The following is a 16,434-nucleotide window of genomic DNA, read 5'->3' as shown; positions in this document are numbered from 1 at the left end:
AAATATGGGGAATATCTGTGAGCATGATCAGAAAGTCAGGAACCCTTGGATTCAGTCCTTCCTTTATTGAATCCCTACAGAATGTTCCGCAATCGGCTACTTTCTTTACTCTCCTTTTTTTGAAAAATTTATTTTATTGAGGTATTTGAGCTTGATTTACTGTGCTGTGTTAACCTGACCTACTTACGTCCCAGTTGCCTAGCGTCAGTTCAGGTCCTTAAGCTCAACGCACTGTTGCAGAAATTAAATCTATAGTTTGTGCAAATAAATTATACTGGATCAGAACAAGCTCATGTATGCAGGGAGTGGTACATGGTAAATTTTCAAAAACAGTACTTGTTCCATATAGGTATTCCCAGATCAAGTAAGGGAGGCCCCTCACCAGCTGTAAGAAAGAGACTTCCATGGACATTTGCCCTTCCGCTGCCCAGGGCTTCAAGGCCTCCTCTGCACGGACATGGTTGAACACGTCAGAGATGAGTGTGAGAGCACACCAGTCTGCAAGGGACTCTTGACTGGCCCTCTCTGTTCTCTTCTTGACGTTCTGTGTGACATTTGAATTATTGTGACACTCAAAGCTAGTGACCAGGAGTAAATGCCCACCAGTCGTCAGAGGTGTGGGCTTCCCGGATGGCGCTAGTGGTGAATCCGCCTGCCAGTGCAGGGGTCTCAAGAGACACAGGTTTGACCCCTGGGTCAGGAAGGTCCCCTGGAGTAGGAAATGGCAACTCACTCCAGTGTGCTTGCCTGAAAAGTCCCACAGACAGAGGAGCCTGGCGGGCTACAGTCCGTGGCCGCAAAGAGTCAGACACGACTAAGTGCACACACAGAAATGTGTCCCCAACTGTCTGTGCCAGCTGGGCTTTGTGCTATGGTGACGTGACTCAGTTAGCCAGTGAAATGTGATCGAAAAATGAAAGGATCTGGGGAAACTAAGTTGAATACTTTGGAGAGACCTGGTAAAGGTGAGCTGCCACCCACCCCTTTCTCCAAGTGCTACTGAACTCAGGGAATACCCTGGCACTTAAGTGGTTAGGACTCCATGCTCCTACTGCAGGAGTCATGCAACTACCCTCTCTCCCCCGCCAAAAAAACCCACCAAATTCAATGTGAAGAAGATGACTGAAAAGGGTTGGGGGAGGACAGTCCTTGAGGATTCTGCATCCACATTGAAAATGTGTGAATTCTTATTCCATGGTAAAGAAAATGAAACCTGGAACCCTGGGACTGGTTTTTGTAAGGACATAGTTTACAAAAGGAGGATAAAGGAGAACTCCAACAGAGGAAATGCAAAGCTCAGTGACAAGCTTTGCTTAACTTGGAGTCAAAAGATGGGCCCAATGTTTTGTGTTATTTTTAGCTTTTTATTTTATATTGGGGCTTTCCTGGTGGCTCAGATGGTAAAGAATCTGCCTGCAATGCAGGAGACCTGGGTTCAATCCCTGGGTCAGGAAGATCCCCTGGAAGAGGAAATGGCAATCCACTCCAGTATTCTTGCCTGGGAGATCCCAAGGACAAAGGAGCCTCTCAGGCTACAGTCCACGCGGTTGTGAAGAGTTGGACGTGACTGAGCGACTAACACAGGGCCAGGTAACAATCTCGTGGTAGTTTCAGGGGCACAGCAGAGCGACTCTGCCAACCATACACACGTATCCATTCTCCCCCAAACTCCACTCCCACCCAGGCTGCCTCAGTGCTGAGCAGGGTTCCCTGTGCTACACAGTGATTCCTTGCTGGTTGTCCATTTTAAATACAGCATTGTGTACATGTCATCCCAAACACCCTAACTATCCCCTGCTGCTGCTGCTGCTGCTAAGTCACTTCAGTCGTGTCTGTGTGACCCCATAGACGGCAGCCCACCAGGCTCCCCCGTCCCTGGGATTCTCCAGGCAAGAACACTGGAGTGGGATGCCATTTCCTTCTCCAATGCATGAAAGTGAAAAGGGAAAGTGAAGTCGCTCAGTCGTGTCCAACTCTTCACGACCCCATGGACTGCAGCCCACCAGGCTCCTCCGTCCATGGGATCCTCCAGGCAAGAGTACTGGAGTGGGGTGCCATTGCCCTCTCCTGCTGCTGCTGCTGAGTCGCTTCAGTCATGTCCAACTCTGTGTGACCCCATAGACGGCAGCCACCAGGCTCCACCATCCCTGGGATTCTCCAGGCAAGAACACTGGAGTGGGTTGCCATTTCCTTCTCCAATGCATGAAAGCGAAAAGTGAAAGTCGCTCAGTCGTGTCCGACTCTTAGCGACTCCATGGACTGCAGCCTACCTGGCTCTCCCATCCATGGGATTTTCCAGGCAAGAGTACTGGAGTGGGGTACCACTGCCTTCTCCATGCCCTCTCCTAGTAACCATAAATTCATTCTCTAATCTGGGAATCTGTTTCTGTTTTGTAAATAAGTTCATTTGTATCATTTCTTTTTAGATTCTGCATATAAGGGATATCATATGATATTTCTTGTTCTGTGACTTCACTCAGTATGACAATCTCTGGTCCATCCATGGATATGTTGCTGCAAATGTCATTATTACATTCTTTGAGTAATATTCCATTGTATATACATACCACATCTTTTTCCATTCCTCTGTCAATGGACACTTAGGTTGCTACTGTGTTTTGGCTGTGATGTGTTTTACGTTGATGAAAAACCTTTAAGGTAATGTGTGTGTGTGTGTTTAAGCTGCTTGGCGTGCTGGATCTTAGTTCCACAACCAGGGATCAAACCCATTGCCCTCTGCAGTGGAAGCATGAAGTCTTCACCACTGGACTGCCTGGTGTCGTTTTTTATGATTTCTGAACCAGTTCTTTCAGTTACCTAACCAAGTGCAGACTATAGTGTTATTATGGGAGAAGATTTCTCAATCAGGGCTTTTGATACAAACCCAGAGTGGGCTAGATGATGGGTTGGGGGCTGTGGGAGATCCAGCAGAAATGGATTCTCCTGGGGAGGTGTTGCAGCTGCAGAGGAGACAAAGTCACAGAGGTGCTTCAGTGAGGAGCTCATGAGAGCTCACATGCTGACCTCATGCTGCTTGGCGGCGGGGTGGTGCTGGGAAGCTTGGGGAGAAGTAGGCTGTAGCCTTGGGCTTAGAAGTGGCAGCTGTGTAGTTAGGCTTTATAGCTAAATGTCACAAGCCTGTTTTTGGTTCTTGCCCAAAACAAATGGCAGGCCACTGGCAAGCCTGATCCCATCTTAAGAAGCTGGTACCTTAGCCGCTCCAGCAGATAGAAGCCGTGTGAGAGGCCTGTGTGGAGAACTTTCGCCCAACGCTGCCCTGCCCCGCCCCTCCCAGCAGCTGTCCTCTGTCAGTTCTGTGTGATGAGGTCATGCACTGTATTCTGACCAAAATGAGTAATTTTTATCTCAACTCTTGTAGTAATAGCTACCAACGGTTGGGCATTCTCCACGTGCCAGGCAAGGAGGGCTGGTTCAGGCCTTGTCTTAATCCTCACAGCAGTCCTACAAGGTGGCAGCTGCCTCCTTTTTAAAGGGGGACACAGAGACTTAGTAATTCATCTAGGTCACACAGCTAGCACGTGGTGAAGCTGGAATTCAGACCCAGGTCTGCACGCCTCCAGGGTTATGGAGGATTGTGCGGTTCTGCCTTACTACCCACAATCACCCCTGTCGAGAGAGTAAACTGACTCCTCCCCTTAAAAAGAGGGGCTGGGAATCAAAAGTGGTGAGGGCACTTGGGGTTCCTGTATTCTCCCTTTTAAACAACCTGCAAAGGAAAGCTGAGTTGAACACTGGGTGACTTGCTGTTTTTTGTAATAGTTTGTATTAGAGCTGAGGTTTGTTTGTTTATTTGGCAGCGGTGGGTCTCAGCTGCAGCACACTAGATCTTCGATGCTTTTGGTACAGCATGCGGGATCTAGTTCTCTGATCAAAGGTGGAACCCAGGCCTCCTGCATTGGGAGCATGGAGTCTTAGTTACTGGATCACCAGGGAAATCCCATAGGGGGATCTTCTTCCAGTGGCAAAAATTTTAAACCCTTACAACATGATTTTAATTACACAAATAAGACATGCTCATAGCCCCACTGGAGGAAAAGCAGAAAAGAGCAAAAAGGGAAAAATGAAAATTAAAGTCACCCATTATACCTGAAACTAATGCAACATTGTAAATAAACTATAACCCAATACATTTTTTACAGATCAAGAGTAAATGAAAGTAGGATTAAAAATAAAGTCACCCATGATCCCACTCAGTGATCAGGGGTCATCATTAACACTTTTGTGATATTCTTCCATAAACAAAATGGAAGCATGCTGTTAACACTGTAGTTTGCTTTCTCCCTCATGTAACAGACCCCTTCCTATGTTGATACAGTTGCTATCCTCATCATCTTGTTGGCTGCAAGACGGGAATAATGATTAGGAATCGGACAGTGGCTCATCCTCCCGTCTCATTCAGAACCTGTTTTCTCACTTGTGAAAGGGGCACTTTAAAGGACTGTTTACTAGATTAAATAAGGTAATCTTTATGAAGCACAATGTCTGACAGTAAATGCTCAACCTAATACAACAAGCTGTAATAATTCACTCATTTAAGAAATAATAGTTTCTTGGAATTTCCTGGCAGTCCAGTGGTTAAGACGCCACACTTTAACTGCTGAAGGCCTGGGTTTGATCCCTTGTCAGGGAACTACAATCCCATGACCATATAAAGTGGCAAAAAAAAAAAAAAATTAAGCAAATTGTTTCTACCATGTGTTAAGTACTTACTTTGTGCCAGACATTGTGCTAAAGATTCACGGAATCCTGACAGCAGACTCATGAGGTGGGGACTCATTCCCATTTGACAGATGAGGAAAGTGAGTGACTAAGAGGCTAAATATCTCACCCAAAGCTCCAGGGCCAGTAAGTGGTGGAGATCCAAACCCGGGCAGTCAGAATCCAGGGCTCTCACACTTCCTCACCACATTACCCTCTGCCTCGGAGGCATGAAAATGTTCCCCTGGCATCCCTCTGAGCCAGGCACTGTGCTCGGTCCTAGGGCTTTACACCAGTCTCTGTGCGTGTTTCCAAGGGAGGCGTGTGGCAGGACAGTAACCTTCTACCTATTAAATCTATTAAATTATATTAAATCCTATTAGAATGGCAGAGCCTCAGTCTCTTGTCATTTTATCTGGTGATGTCCCTTAATTCTTTTGAGCCATAGGAGGCAGAGGCTTCCCAGGTGGCCTCCTACTGGCCAATGCAAGAGACATAAGAGATGCCAGTTCGATCCCTGGGTGGGGAGGATCCCCTGGAGGAGGAAATGGCAACCCACTTCAGTGTTCTTGCCTGGGGAATCCCATGGACAGGGGAAGCCTGGTGGGCTACAGTCCATGGGGTTGAAAAGAGACAGACATGACTAAAGCAGAGGGCAGACGGTGGGGATGAAGAACTGGCTGTCCTCTCTGGTGGACAGTAAATACATCTTGATAGTCTTGGGATGTAATGATCTGCCCCCACATGGTGGCCCCTCACCAGTGAGGCCCTGCTCTCCTTGGGAGCAGGGACCAGGTTTCACTTCTTCCCATATCTCTTTGCTCTAGCCCTGAACTGTGCCTCCACGTAGGTACCACATACATGGCAAATAAATTAGTAAGCAAATGGATGCGTGTGTGGGTAAATGAGTGAATGTGGTAGGGAAATAATGAATGAGCCAAGAAGGGGCCAGTGAGCGAGGAATGAATGAATGTCTGAATGAACGACTTCCCGGGTGCCTGGGTCTGATGAGCACTGTAAGGGCTGCTCCGGAAACCAGGACCATCTAGGTGCACTCAGTCATAACGGCATTTGCCCCGCCTTGCCCACAGGAAGTGACTTCCTTTTTACCTTCAGCTTTACTGATACATAATTGAACTATCACATTTTGAATTTAAGAGGTACTGTGTGTTAACTTGATATACCTACATATTGCATCATGATTACCACAGCATTAGTTAACACCTCCAGTTCAGTTCAGTTCAGTTCAGTCGCTCAGTCGTGTCCGACTCTTTGCAACACCATGATTCACAGCACACCAGGCCTCCCTGTCCATCACCAACTCCCGGAGTTCACTCAAACTCATGTCCATCGAGTCGGTGATGCCATCCAGCCATCTCATTCTCTGTCGTCCCCTTCTCCTCCTGCCCCCAATCCCTCCCAGCATCAGAGTCTTTTCCAGTGAGTCAACTCTTCGCATGAGGTGGCCAAAGTATTGGAGTTTCAGCTTTAGCATCAGTCCTTCCAATGAACACCCAGGATTGATCTCCTTTAGGATGGACTGGTTGGATCTCTTTGCAGTCCAAGGGACTCTCAAGAGTCTTCTCCAGCACCACAGTTCAAAAGCATCAATTCTTCGGCGATCAGCTTTCTTCACAGTCCAACTCTCACATCCATACATGACCACGGGAAAAACCATAGCCTTGACTAGATGGACCTTGGTTGGCAAAGTAATGTCTCTGCTTTTTAATATGCTATCTAGGTTGGTCATAACTTTCCTTCCAAGGAGTAAGCGTCTTTTAATTTCATGGCTGCAGTCACCATCTGCAGTGATTTTGGAGCCCAAAAAATAAAGTCTGACACTGTTTCCACTGTTTCCCCATCTATTTCTCATGAAGTGATGGGACCAGATGCCATGATCTTAGTTTTCTGAATGTTGAGCTTCAAGCCAACTTTTTCACTCTCCTCTTTCACTTTCATCAAGAGGCTTTTTAGTTCCTCTTCACTTTCTGCCATAAGGGTGGTGTCATCTGCATATCTGAGGTTATTGATATTTCTCCCGGCAATCTTGATTCCAGCTTGTGCTTCTTCTAGCCCAGCGTTCTTCATGATGTACTCTGCATATAAGTTAAATAAGCAGGGTGACAATATACAGCCTTGACGTACTCCTTTTCCTATTTGGAACCAGTCTGTTGTTCCATGTCTAGTTCTAACTGTTGCTTCCTGACCTGCATACAGGTTTCTCAGGAGGCAGGTCAGGTGGTCTGGTATTCCCATCTCTTTCAGAATGTTCCACAGTTTCTTGTGATCCACACAGTCAAAGGCTTTGGCATAGTCAATGAAGCAGAAATAGATGTTTTTCTGGAACTCTCTTGCTTTCTCCATGATCCAGCGGATGTTGGCAATTTGATCTCTGGTGCCTCTGCCTTTTCTAAAACCTGCTTGAACATCTGAAAGTTCACGGTTCACATATTGCTGAAGCCTGGCTTGGAGAATTTTGAGCATGACTTTACTAGCGTGTGAGATGAGTGCAGTTGTGCAGTAGTTTGAGCATTCTTTGGCATTGCCTTTCTCTGGGATTGGAATGAAGACTGACCTTTTCCAGTCCTGTGGCCACTGCTGAGTTTTCCAAATTTGCTGGCATATTGAGTGCAGCACTTTCACAGCATCATCTTTCAGGATTTGAAATAGTTCAACTGGAATTCCATCACCTCCACTAGCTTTGTTCGTAGTGATGCTTTCTAAGGCCCACTTGACTTCACATTCCAAGATGTCTGGCTCTAGGTCAGTGATCACACCATCGTGACTATCTTGGTCGTGAAGATCTTTTTTGTACAGTTCTTCTGTGTATTCTTGCCACCTCTTTTTAATATCTTCTGCTTCTGTTAGGTCCATACCATTTCTGTCCTTTATCGAGCCCATCTTTGCATGAAATGTTCCCTTGGAATCTCTAAGTTTCTTAAAGAGATCTCTTGTTTTTCCTGTTCTGTTGTTTTCCTCTATTTCTTTGCATTGATCGCTGAGGAAGGCTTTCTTATCTCTCCTTGCTATTCTTTGGAACTTTGCAGTCAGATGCTTATATCTTTCCTTTTCTCCTTTGCTTTTCGCTTCTCTTGTTTTCACAGCTATTTGTAAGGCCTCCTCAGACAGCCATTTTGCTTTTTTGCATTTCTTTTCATGGGGATGATCTTGGTCCCTGTCTCCTGTACAATGTCATGAACCTCCATCCATAGTTCATCAGGCACTCTTATCTATCAGATCTAGTCCCTTAAATCTATTTCTCACTTCCACTATATAATCATAAGGGATCTGATTGAGGTCATATCTGAATGGTCTAGTGGTTTTCCCTACTTTCTTCAATTTCAGTCTGAATTTGGCAATAAGGAGTTCATGATCTGAGCCACAGTCAGCTCCTGGTCTTGTTTTTGCTGACTGTATAGAGCTTCTCCATCTTTGGCTGCAAAGAATATAATCAATCTGATTTCGGTGTTGCCCATCTACACCACACATAATCGTGTGTGTGTGTGTGTCTGTCTGTCTGTCTGTCTCTCTGTCTGTCTACCAGGAGTGGAAGGAGGAGCTCCGGCACAACCAGGCGGGGCGAGGCGGGGACAAGGTGGGCAGGGGTGGGCAGGCCCAGGGTGAGTCAGGCAGGGCAATGGCTCCAAACCCGCAGGGTCGCTAGTCTGAAGAATCTTGGCTGTGCTACCAAGCTTTTAAAGACTCACAGAATTTAAAAAGAGAGAATGGGCACAGCTTCAGTTGGCACGAGTGCACTGAACGTGTTTAGATAAAACACAGAAAGCTTACAGTTTGCGTCACTGGGAGTTAATGGCAGAAGTCTGATTCTGGTGTGGGCTGCCCTTAGGGCCATTGTGGAGCAAGCTCTCTAGGAATAATCTCTCCGCCTGCATGCTCAGTTGTGTCTGACTCTTCACGACTCCATGGACTGTAGCCCACCAGGCTCCTCTGTCCATTGGATTCTCCAGACAAAATATTGGAGTGGGTTGCCATTTCCTCCTCCAGGGGAATATTCCTGACCCAGGGATCAAACCACATCTCCTGTATTGGCAGGTAGATTAGTTTTCCACTGAGCTACCTGAGAAGCCTTTAGGAATAACAGCTGTAATTAAGTGCTATGTGCCAGTCACTGTTCTAAACACACGAAACCCGATTAACACACTTAGTCTTCATAACAATTCAACGAGTCATCTACTTAAGATCATCCCCATTTCACAGATAAGGAAACAGCCTCAGAAACATGGAGGCATCTCCCCAAGTTTCAGCAACTTGAAGAGCCACTTGAATTCATGTGTCATTCTACAACCCCAGCTTTTCTAAACTGGGCTAAAAGACTGGGGGGAAGTTTTGCAAAGACAAATGGTTTGTAATGGCCCTCAAACATTGGTGCACCTCAAAGTCTTTGGTGAGGGGGAGTGCTTGCTCTAAATTCAGAGCCCCTGACCCCGACCTAATACTGTCTGATTTTGTAGGGCTGTAGTGGAACATGAAAATTTGCATTTTGAACAGACTTCTCAGTGATTGTGAAGAAGCAAGTCAGCCAATTGCATTTAAAGCACCATGATGTTTAATCACCCCAATCATTTGCCTAAACAACCTCTGAGGAGGGTAACAGGGGCAAAGAGTTTTGAGTAGGAAAGAGACTATTAATAATGCACCTTTAAAAACAACAGGTGGCTGCCATGGTTGCTCAGACTATACAAAATCTGCCCGCAATGAGAAAGACCCAGGTTCGATCCTTGGGTCGGGAAGATCCCCTGGAGAAAGGCGTGGCAACTCATTCCTGTATTCTTGCCTGGAGAATTCCCACGGACAGAGGAGCCTAGTGGGCTACAGTCCATGGGGTCACAAAGAGTAAGTCACGACTGAGCGACCAACACACACATAAAGAGGACATCAACAAGTCTTTATTGCTAGCCCTACAAACCTGCCCTTTCTCCCTGGCGGCACCAAGTCACCGGGTTCCGGGCGTGATCCCCGGAGCCGCCTAGCCACCCAGGGTCCCTGGAAACAAGCCACTGCGACCCCACCCCAAGCCTCAGGGGGCGCTGTTCAGTTTCTTTTTGATGGGAATGGAGCATTGTTTCCTTTCTGCGCTTGCGCAGCAAGGAAGCCTCACTTCCGTCCCTACGCGCGCACCTTCTGAACTCGGCGGTCGCTCGGTAGGTGCGTGGAGCTGGTGAATTTTCCGGCTACGAAGCCCTCCGCTCCAGTGGACTCAATCCTGCCTGCCCGGGGGTCTGCCGGCCTCTCCAGAGATCTCTCTGCGTGAGGCCCAACCGTGCATTCTTTTGCAGTCTGAGCCCTCGTCCCTCAGCCTCAAGGCCCCAGTGCCGCCCCCTCCCCACCCCGTTTAGTTCAACATGCGCCCTCCACGCTCGTCTTGCTCTGTGTAACACCCAGACCTTTCGTATCCTTCGTTTTCCTGCCTCAGTCTCCTTCCGAGGCCACCTCCCTAGAACCCCTGGGTGGGGATGGAGAGAAAGCCCTGGTACCCCACCGAGCGTCCCTTCGCCCCCTCCCTTGCCTCTCCTTGCAGACGGACACGATGAAGATCAACCCCTTCTTGACCTCGGACCGCAGCAAAAACCGCAAACGTCACTTCAATGCCCCTTCCCACGTGCGCAGGAAAATCACGTCGTCTCCACTCTCCAAGGAGCTGCGACAGAAGTACAACGTCCGCTCCATGCCCATCCGCAAGGACGACGAGGTCCAGGTACTTGTCTCCCGGGCTCCAGTTACCCACCTGCGTGGCGCTCGGGCGCCGCCTTTGCTGGAGAATGTCAACAGTGTTTGGACGTGGAGGAGTCAGAGACTCACGTCCTCAGGACCGGGGCAGATGATGTGACCCTGCAGGTGACGGGAGTTGGGGCCCAGCTTAATTTAGAGCATTCCAACTCAATTCATTAATAATAATAATTTGAGAAGTTTTGCTTTGCTTTGCCAGCCAAGCAAAACAGTGCTTTCTTTTTTAGTCCAGAGGTTGCTAGTTCCCAGACACTGCTCGGGGGAAGTGTGTTGGATCTTTGCAGGGGAAGGTGTTGGAATAAGAGTAAGGTTTTGGCATCATTGGGTTTAGTGGAAGCTGAACATTCGATGGTGCTGGATTTGGCAGGGAGAATGGGGAAGCAAATCAGAGGTGTGAAATTTTGAGAAATTATAAGAAGAGAAATTTTGAGAAAGTATAAGCTGTCTGTTCTCTGGAGCTTAGAATGTTTAGTAGGGAAGGGTAAGTGAAGGTGAATAACATAGATCAGAGCTATATTCACACCTTGAAGGGATATATATATTGAGCACTTACCAGACCAGGCACCGTTTGCTAGAACTCTAATGGTGAACAACATCCACAGGGTCCCTGTTGCAATAGGGCTTACATTTGAGAACGGGGGTTTCCCGACGTCCACACTGTTGACTTCTTGGGCTGGGTAATCTATGTTGTGGTCAGCTGTCCTGTGCACTGTAGGATATTTAGCAGCATCCCTGGCTTCTCCCCACTAGATGCCAGTAGCACTTTCTCACGTTAGGATAAGCAGAACTATCAGTATTTCCAGGTATTGTCCCTGGGGAGCAAAATTCACCCCTGACAACCTCCCCCAATTGAGAACCATTATTTTAGAGAATGAAGTAAGGAATTTGGTGTTATCTGTAAGGGACTGGGACTTGGAAGGTTTGAGGACGAAAAGATCGGAAGCAGAAGATAAGTTAGGTTGAGAATGTGACAGGAATAGAGTGGAAAAAATAATTTGGAAGTTTGGTCCAGCCTCTTGTCTTCTGGAGCCTTCCCATTAGACTTGTTCTAGAATGGGGGAATTGCAAATGCCTGTAGGTGCCAGTTAGGGATGTGCAGACTCTTCAGTTGTTGTCAGATTCTTCAGTTCTGTGAGACCTGGAAAACCTGGATTCTTTGTTTATAGAAACTGCTTTTGGCTGAGATCACCAAAAACCTCTTTATGACTAAATTCAATGGTCCCATCTTCGTCTCACTGTCCTTGACTTTTTCGGCAGCATTTGGCATGGGCAGCATCACCTTACTTCTTGAAATCGTCTCTCTTTTTAGCTTCTGTGACACTTCAAGCTCACAGTTTACTTCCAACTTCTCAGTCTCCATTACTGGCTAGTTCTCCTCTGTCTGATCCCTATACTAGAGTTTGTCAGGGCCTGCACCTGCTCTTCCACTGGCTGGCCTACATTGTCTACCTCGGTGGTAATACTTACACCTAGAGTTTGAAATATCTGCTTTAGGCTAACACCTTCCTCCTTTTGATCCTGGTTCAAACCACTTTTCTGACCACAGACCTAAGATCCAACTGCCCGCTGAACATCTATTTGGCTGCCTCACAGACGTCTCAAGCTTCTTACGCGTGAGACCCTGACACCCACTGCCTCTGAAGTCTGATTCTCCTTCCGTCTTTCACACCTCAGTAAGTGATGCCTCTCTCCCCACCTGTATACACCCTAACTTTAAGTTATTCTTGACTTTCCCTCACCCCTCTCTTCTGTCACTATGTCTTGTTGGTTTTACGTTCAAAATCAGTCTTAAATCTGACACTTCTTTATATTTCCATTTTAGTTCAAAGCATCTTCAGCTTCCACTGTTACCCTAATCCATTCTCTACAGACAGATTGTTTGCAAATCAGAGCCTATTTAAAACCTATCAGTGGTGCTTGATGTGCTAACTGTAACATCTAAGTCATTGATAAGGCTCCAGTGATCCAGTCCAGGCCTAATTCTCCAGCCTCATCTCATTTTATAAGCCCCCCACTTGCACTGTACATCAAACACATCGGTCTTTTCAGGTCCTTAGAATGCTCTGGGTCTTTGTCCAGAATGCTCCCTCTGCCTGGAGTGCTCCTGTCCCCTTCACCTAACTCCTCATTTTGCAGGTCTTACCATCTCAGTATCGTCCCATGTGCCCTGTGCATGGACCATATATTTGTATGTTTACGTGTTAACTGCTTACTACTCATCAGACCAAGCTCCCTGAGGCCAGATAACTTTTTTGACCTCAGTGCAGAGCCTGGCACACAGCAGGGGCACAATCAGTATTTATTGAATGGATGAAAATGATTGACTGGATGGAATTGGAATGTGAGATAAAGAAAGGGGGCAAGAACTGTTTCCTTTTTAGATATGAAGACAGTGAAACTCAGGTAAAATAATAAAGAATAATACAGGAAATGAGTGTCCAGGCCAGGAGTACAGGTCTCTTAACTCCAGAGGTTATTATATAGGGTAAGCACGTCTCCAGCCAGGAAAGTAAAATAGTTTGTTAAAACTGCCTTTTCTCTCTTGGTATCTTCTAAGTCTCACCTGCCTCTTTCTCTGAGTAGTTGAGTCTTCCTCTTTCTTTACAGAGGGAATTAAAACTATCATCCAGGAACTTCCAGAGCTCCTGGCTCCACACCCTCTGGCTTACTACCTGCATTTCCACCCCTCCTGTCTTCATTCCCTCCTGTTATAAATCCTGTTTCTATCCAAAGCTCTCCCTCTGCCACTGAATGTGACATCCACCACTCTCTTCTCCCCTCTTCAGATCCTTCTGTCCCTTATCTCCTTTCTCTACAGCTTCCTGTACCTTTTCCTCCATACTTGTTCATTTAAACACATTAATGTTTCCCCTTCTTAAATAATAAAAAATTATCCCTAACTTCACATCCCTATAGAGCACATGTCCTCTTTCCGATCCTCTTCAGATCCAAGCTCCTTGGCCCAGGCTTTTTTCATCTTCATCTTTTCACCTCTGGTGAATTCACAGCCTTACCATAAACAACTTTCATCCCTCTGCTCCACCAAAAGCACTGTAGCCACGACCACCAGTGACCAGCTTGTTGTCATCTGTTACTTTATCCTTCCTGTTCTTGACCATTCCACAGCATCTGACCTTCTTCTCTTCGCTCCTGTAACACCATACTCCCTGGTTTCCCTTTTCTTTGTTTATTTATGATTGTGCTGGGTCTTCATTGCTACGTGGACCTTTCTCTAGTTGTGGCAAGTGGGAACTGCTCTCTAGTTTCAGTAGGTGGGCCTCATTGTGGTGACTTCTCTTGTTCCAGAGCATGGGCTCCAGGTGCAAGGGCTTCAGTAGTTGCGGCAGACAGGCTTAATGGCTCCGTGGCATATGGGATCTTCCAAAATCAGGGATTGAACCTGTGTCTCTTGCATTGCCAGGCGGATTCTTTACCCCTGAGCCACCAGGGAAACTCCCTGGTTTCCCATTCTTTCAGGCCATTTCAGTCTCTTGTAAACCCTTCCAAAATGTTGGCTGTTCTTAGATTTGTACATTCTGCCCTTGTCTCATACCAGCAGTTCCCTGAGTAAACTCAGGCTTTGAGTTGCCATCTCTGTGGATGACTCTCAAGTCTTTGTTGCTGGCCCAGTTGGCCTTCCCCGTGTATGGAATCTCATGTTCCTTGCCTCTGGGAAAGGCATGCCCGTACATCCAGGTGCGCAGCTGGACTCTGGATGTCATCCTTGCCTCATCCCTCACCTCTCAGTCCATTGACTGAGTCTAATCCCGTCTCCTTCCTCACTGGGTCTAGTGTTTAATCTAGTTTTTATCACAGGTGTGTTCCTTTGACTCCTTTTTAATCTGTCTTTAGTCATGATGATAAGTTAATAGGGGCCTTTTCACAGACTTTCCACATGAGGGTCTCTGGTCATTCGGACTGTGATGGATTTACAGTGAGGCGTGCAAGGCTGTTCCCTTTGCAGCCTGAAAATCACCTTGGTAAGCTGGACAGTGTAGATAGACATTTTAGGAGTAGTGAGACTCTCTGTTTCTTTACATGTGGCATTTTCTGTGTGCTCATGTGGCTGCTGTTTCAGAGGCTCTTGCCTTTAGGAAAACCATAGTCTAGTTGATTTTTAGAGTAGAATTGAAGTATGAACGGATGCTTAGTATGTGAAAGTAGCCCACAATGTTTTAATTTGACATTTTAATTTTTTTCTGATGATAAAATATTTGTATTAACTGTAGAAATCTTGAAATGTGGACTAATATAAATTAAGAATTCTGCTTCCTGTCTAATGGCAGCCATTATTGACACTGGGATATATTTTCATCTTGTGTATACCATATGTATGAAGCATGTACACACAAGATTCAGACTCAGTTTAGCTTTGTGTTCTTTTTTCTCTAAAGGTCATATCTTGAACATTTCCCTAGGTCATAAATTGTTTTTTGAAAACATGGGCTTTAGATGGTTGCCTGAGAATCTCAATATTTCTTTCTTTCTTTTTAAATTGAAGTGTAGTTGATTTACAATGTTGTGTTAGTTTTATTCTCAGGACTAGTTGTGTAATGACCAACCTACTTCAAGGAATGTTTTGTTCAAGTAAGAGAAGAAAAAAAATCCAGGTGAAGAACCTCCACCTGACTTAGAATAACCCAGAGCAGATTTATACCAGGAAAAAAAAAGGCTGATTTTGACTGCCAAGATTAATCTGTTTTTTGTGCGAAAAGCTTCATTGTTAGCCTGTATGTTCCTGATCATTAGTTCCCTCACTGTGATATTCAAGCATTGGAAATGGGGAGAATTCACTTCTGTATTTTCTCTTAGGTGGTTCGAGGATACTACAAAGGTCAGCAGATTGGCAAGGTAGTCCAGGTGTATAGAAAGAAATAGGTCATCTGCATTGAACGGGTGCAGCGCGAGAAGGCTAATGGCACAACTGTCCTCGTGGGCATTCACCCCAGCAAGGTGGGGCCCGGGGCCGCACAGGGTGGTGGCTATGTACCCCAGCATTCCCGCTGGGGTTGTTGGGTGTGGTATTGCCCACACAGGCAGATGTGAGAAGGACTTTAGAGGGAGCTCAGGCCGGCTTGGTTGGTTCACTGGCTAGTGGTAGCATCAAGGATCCAGATTCTTTTCTGGTGTGTCTGTCATCCTCGGTGGTGGCCCATCTGCAAGCTGGTAGCAGGAGTGTTGCAGGCATGACTTCCCCACGAGGGCGTGCACAGAGGGACTAGAGAGAACACCTCTCCCTTCAGCCCTCACTCCCAACTAGTGGAATTGACCGTTCCTCTTAAACTCCCAGCTTATACACTGCAGAGTCTCTCCTCCAGCGTTTCACATCCTAAGGGCAGAATGGTTGGGTCTCACTCATCTGTGTGATCTCTATATCACCCAGTAGCTGCTGGGAATGCAGTATTTTTAAAAACAATGCCTTTTGTCAGCCAAGGGATGATAGATAAACCATCCATGTTGGCAGTATAATCTTCGATCTTTGTATCACTAAACTACACAAATGGTCCCCAGACCCACAGGAGTTAGGGGCAGGAGACCAGGTAGCAGAAGGAGCCCAAGCTGCTATCGTTGAGGGAAGATCTGCTGTGTGAGGTAATTACGCTTTTATGTCCTTTCCCCTTAAAAAAGAAATCAAGATCTGTTTGTTTTCTCATCCTAACAGGTGGTCATCACCAGGCTAAAAGTGGACAAAGATCGGAAAAAAATTCTTGAATGCAAAGCCAAATCTCAACAGGGGAAAATATAAGGAGGAACTGATTGAGAAAATGCAGGAATGAATATACCCTGTTGCACAACCACGGTTTATCTGTAGGTTTTCTACCTGGCGTGTAGGCCTTTAAAACTTTTCAAGATGTCTCTCTGGAGTATTTTATTTCCTTCCTGTTTTGTTATTATTATTTATGTGGCTCTGTAAATCCACTTCTGCTATTTTGATTAATAATTTTATGAATAAAACTTGGAAATGTT

At 46.2% G+C, this 16,434-nt stretch overlaps 1 protein-coding gene across 1 annotated transcript; it reads left to right on the top strand.

Moving 5' to 3' along the window:
• The first annotated feature begins 70 nt into the window (after positions 1-70).
• On the top strand, positions 71-16,434 carry RPL26L1 (ribosomal protein L26 like 1). Its single transcript, XM_088827765.1, is given in 6 exon segments — positions 71-482; positions 9,393-9,573; positions 10,259-10,435; positions 15,280-15,420; positions 16,130-16,200; positions 16,202-16,434. Coding segments are annotated over 5 exon segments (447 nt in total). The 5' UTR covers positions 71-482; positions 9,393-9,558; the 3' UTR covers positions 16,245-16,434.

The sequence above is a fragment of the Moschus berezovskii genome, chromosome 18 (assembly GCF_049115385.1).
Source record: "Moschus berezovskii isolate FMDL1 chromosome 18, NW_MosBer_1.0, whole genome shotgun sequence".
Classification (NCBI taxonomy): Eukaryota; Metazoa; Chordata; class Mammalia; order Artiodactyla; family Moschidae; genus Moschus; species Moschus berezovskii.
This window is presented reverse-complemented; position numbering and strand designations above follow the sequence as displayed.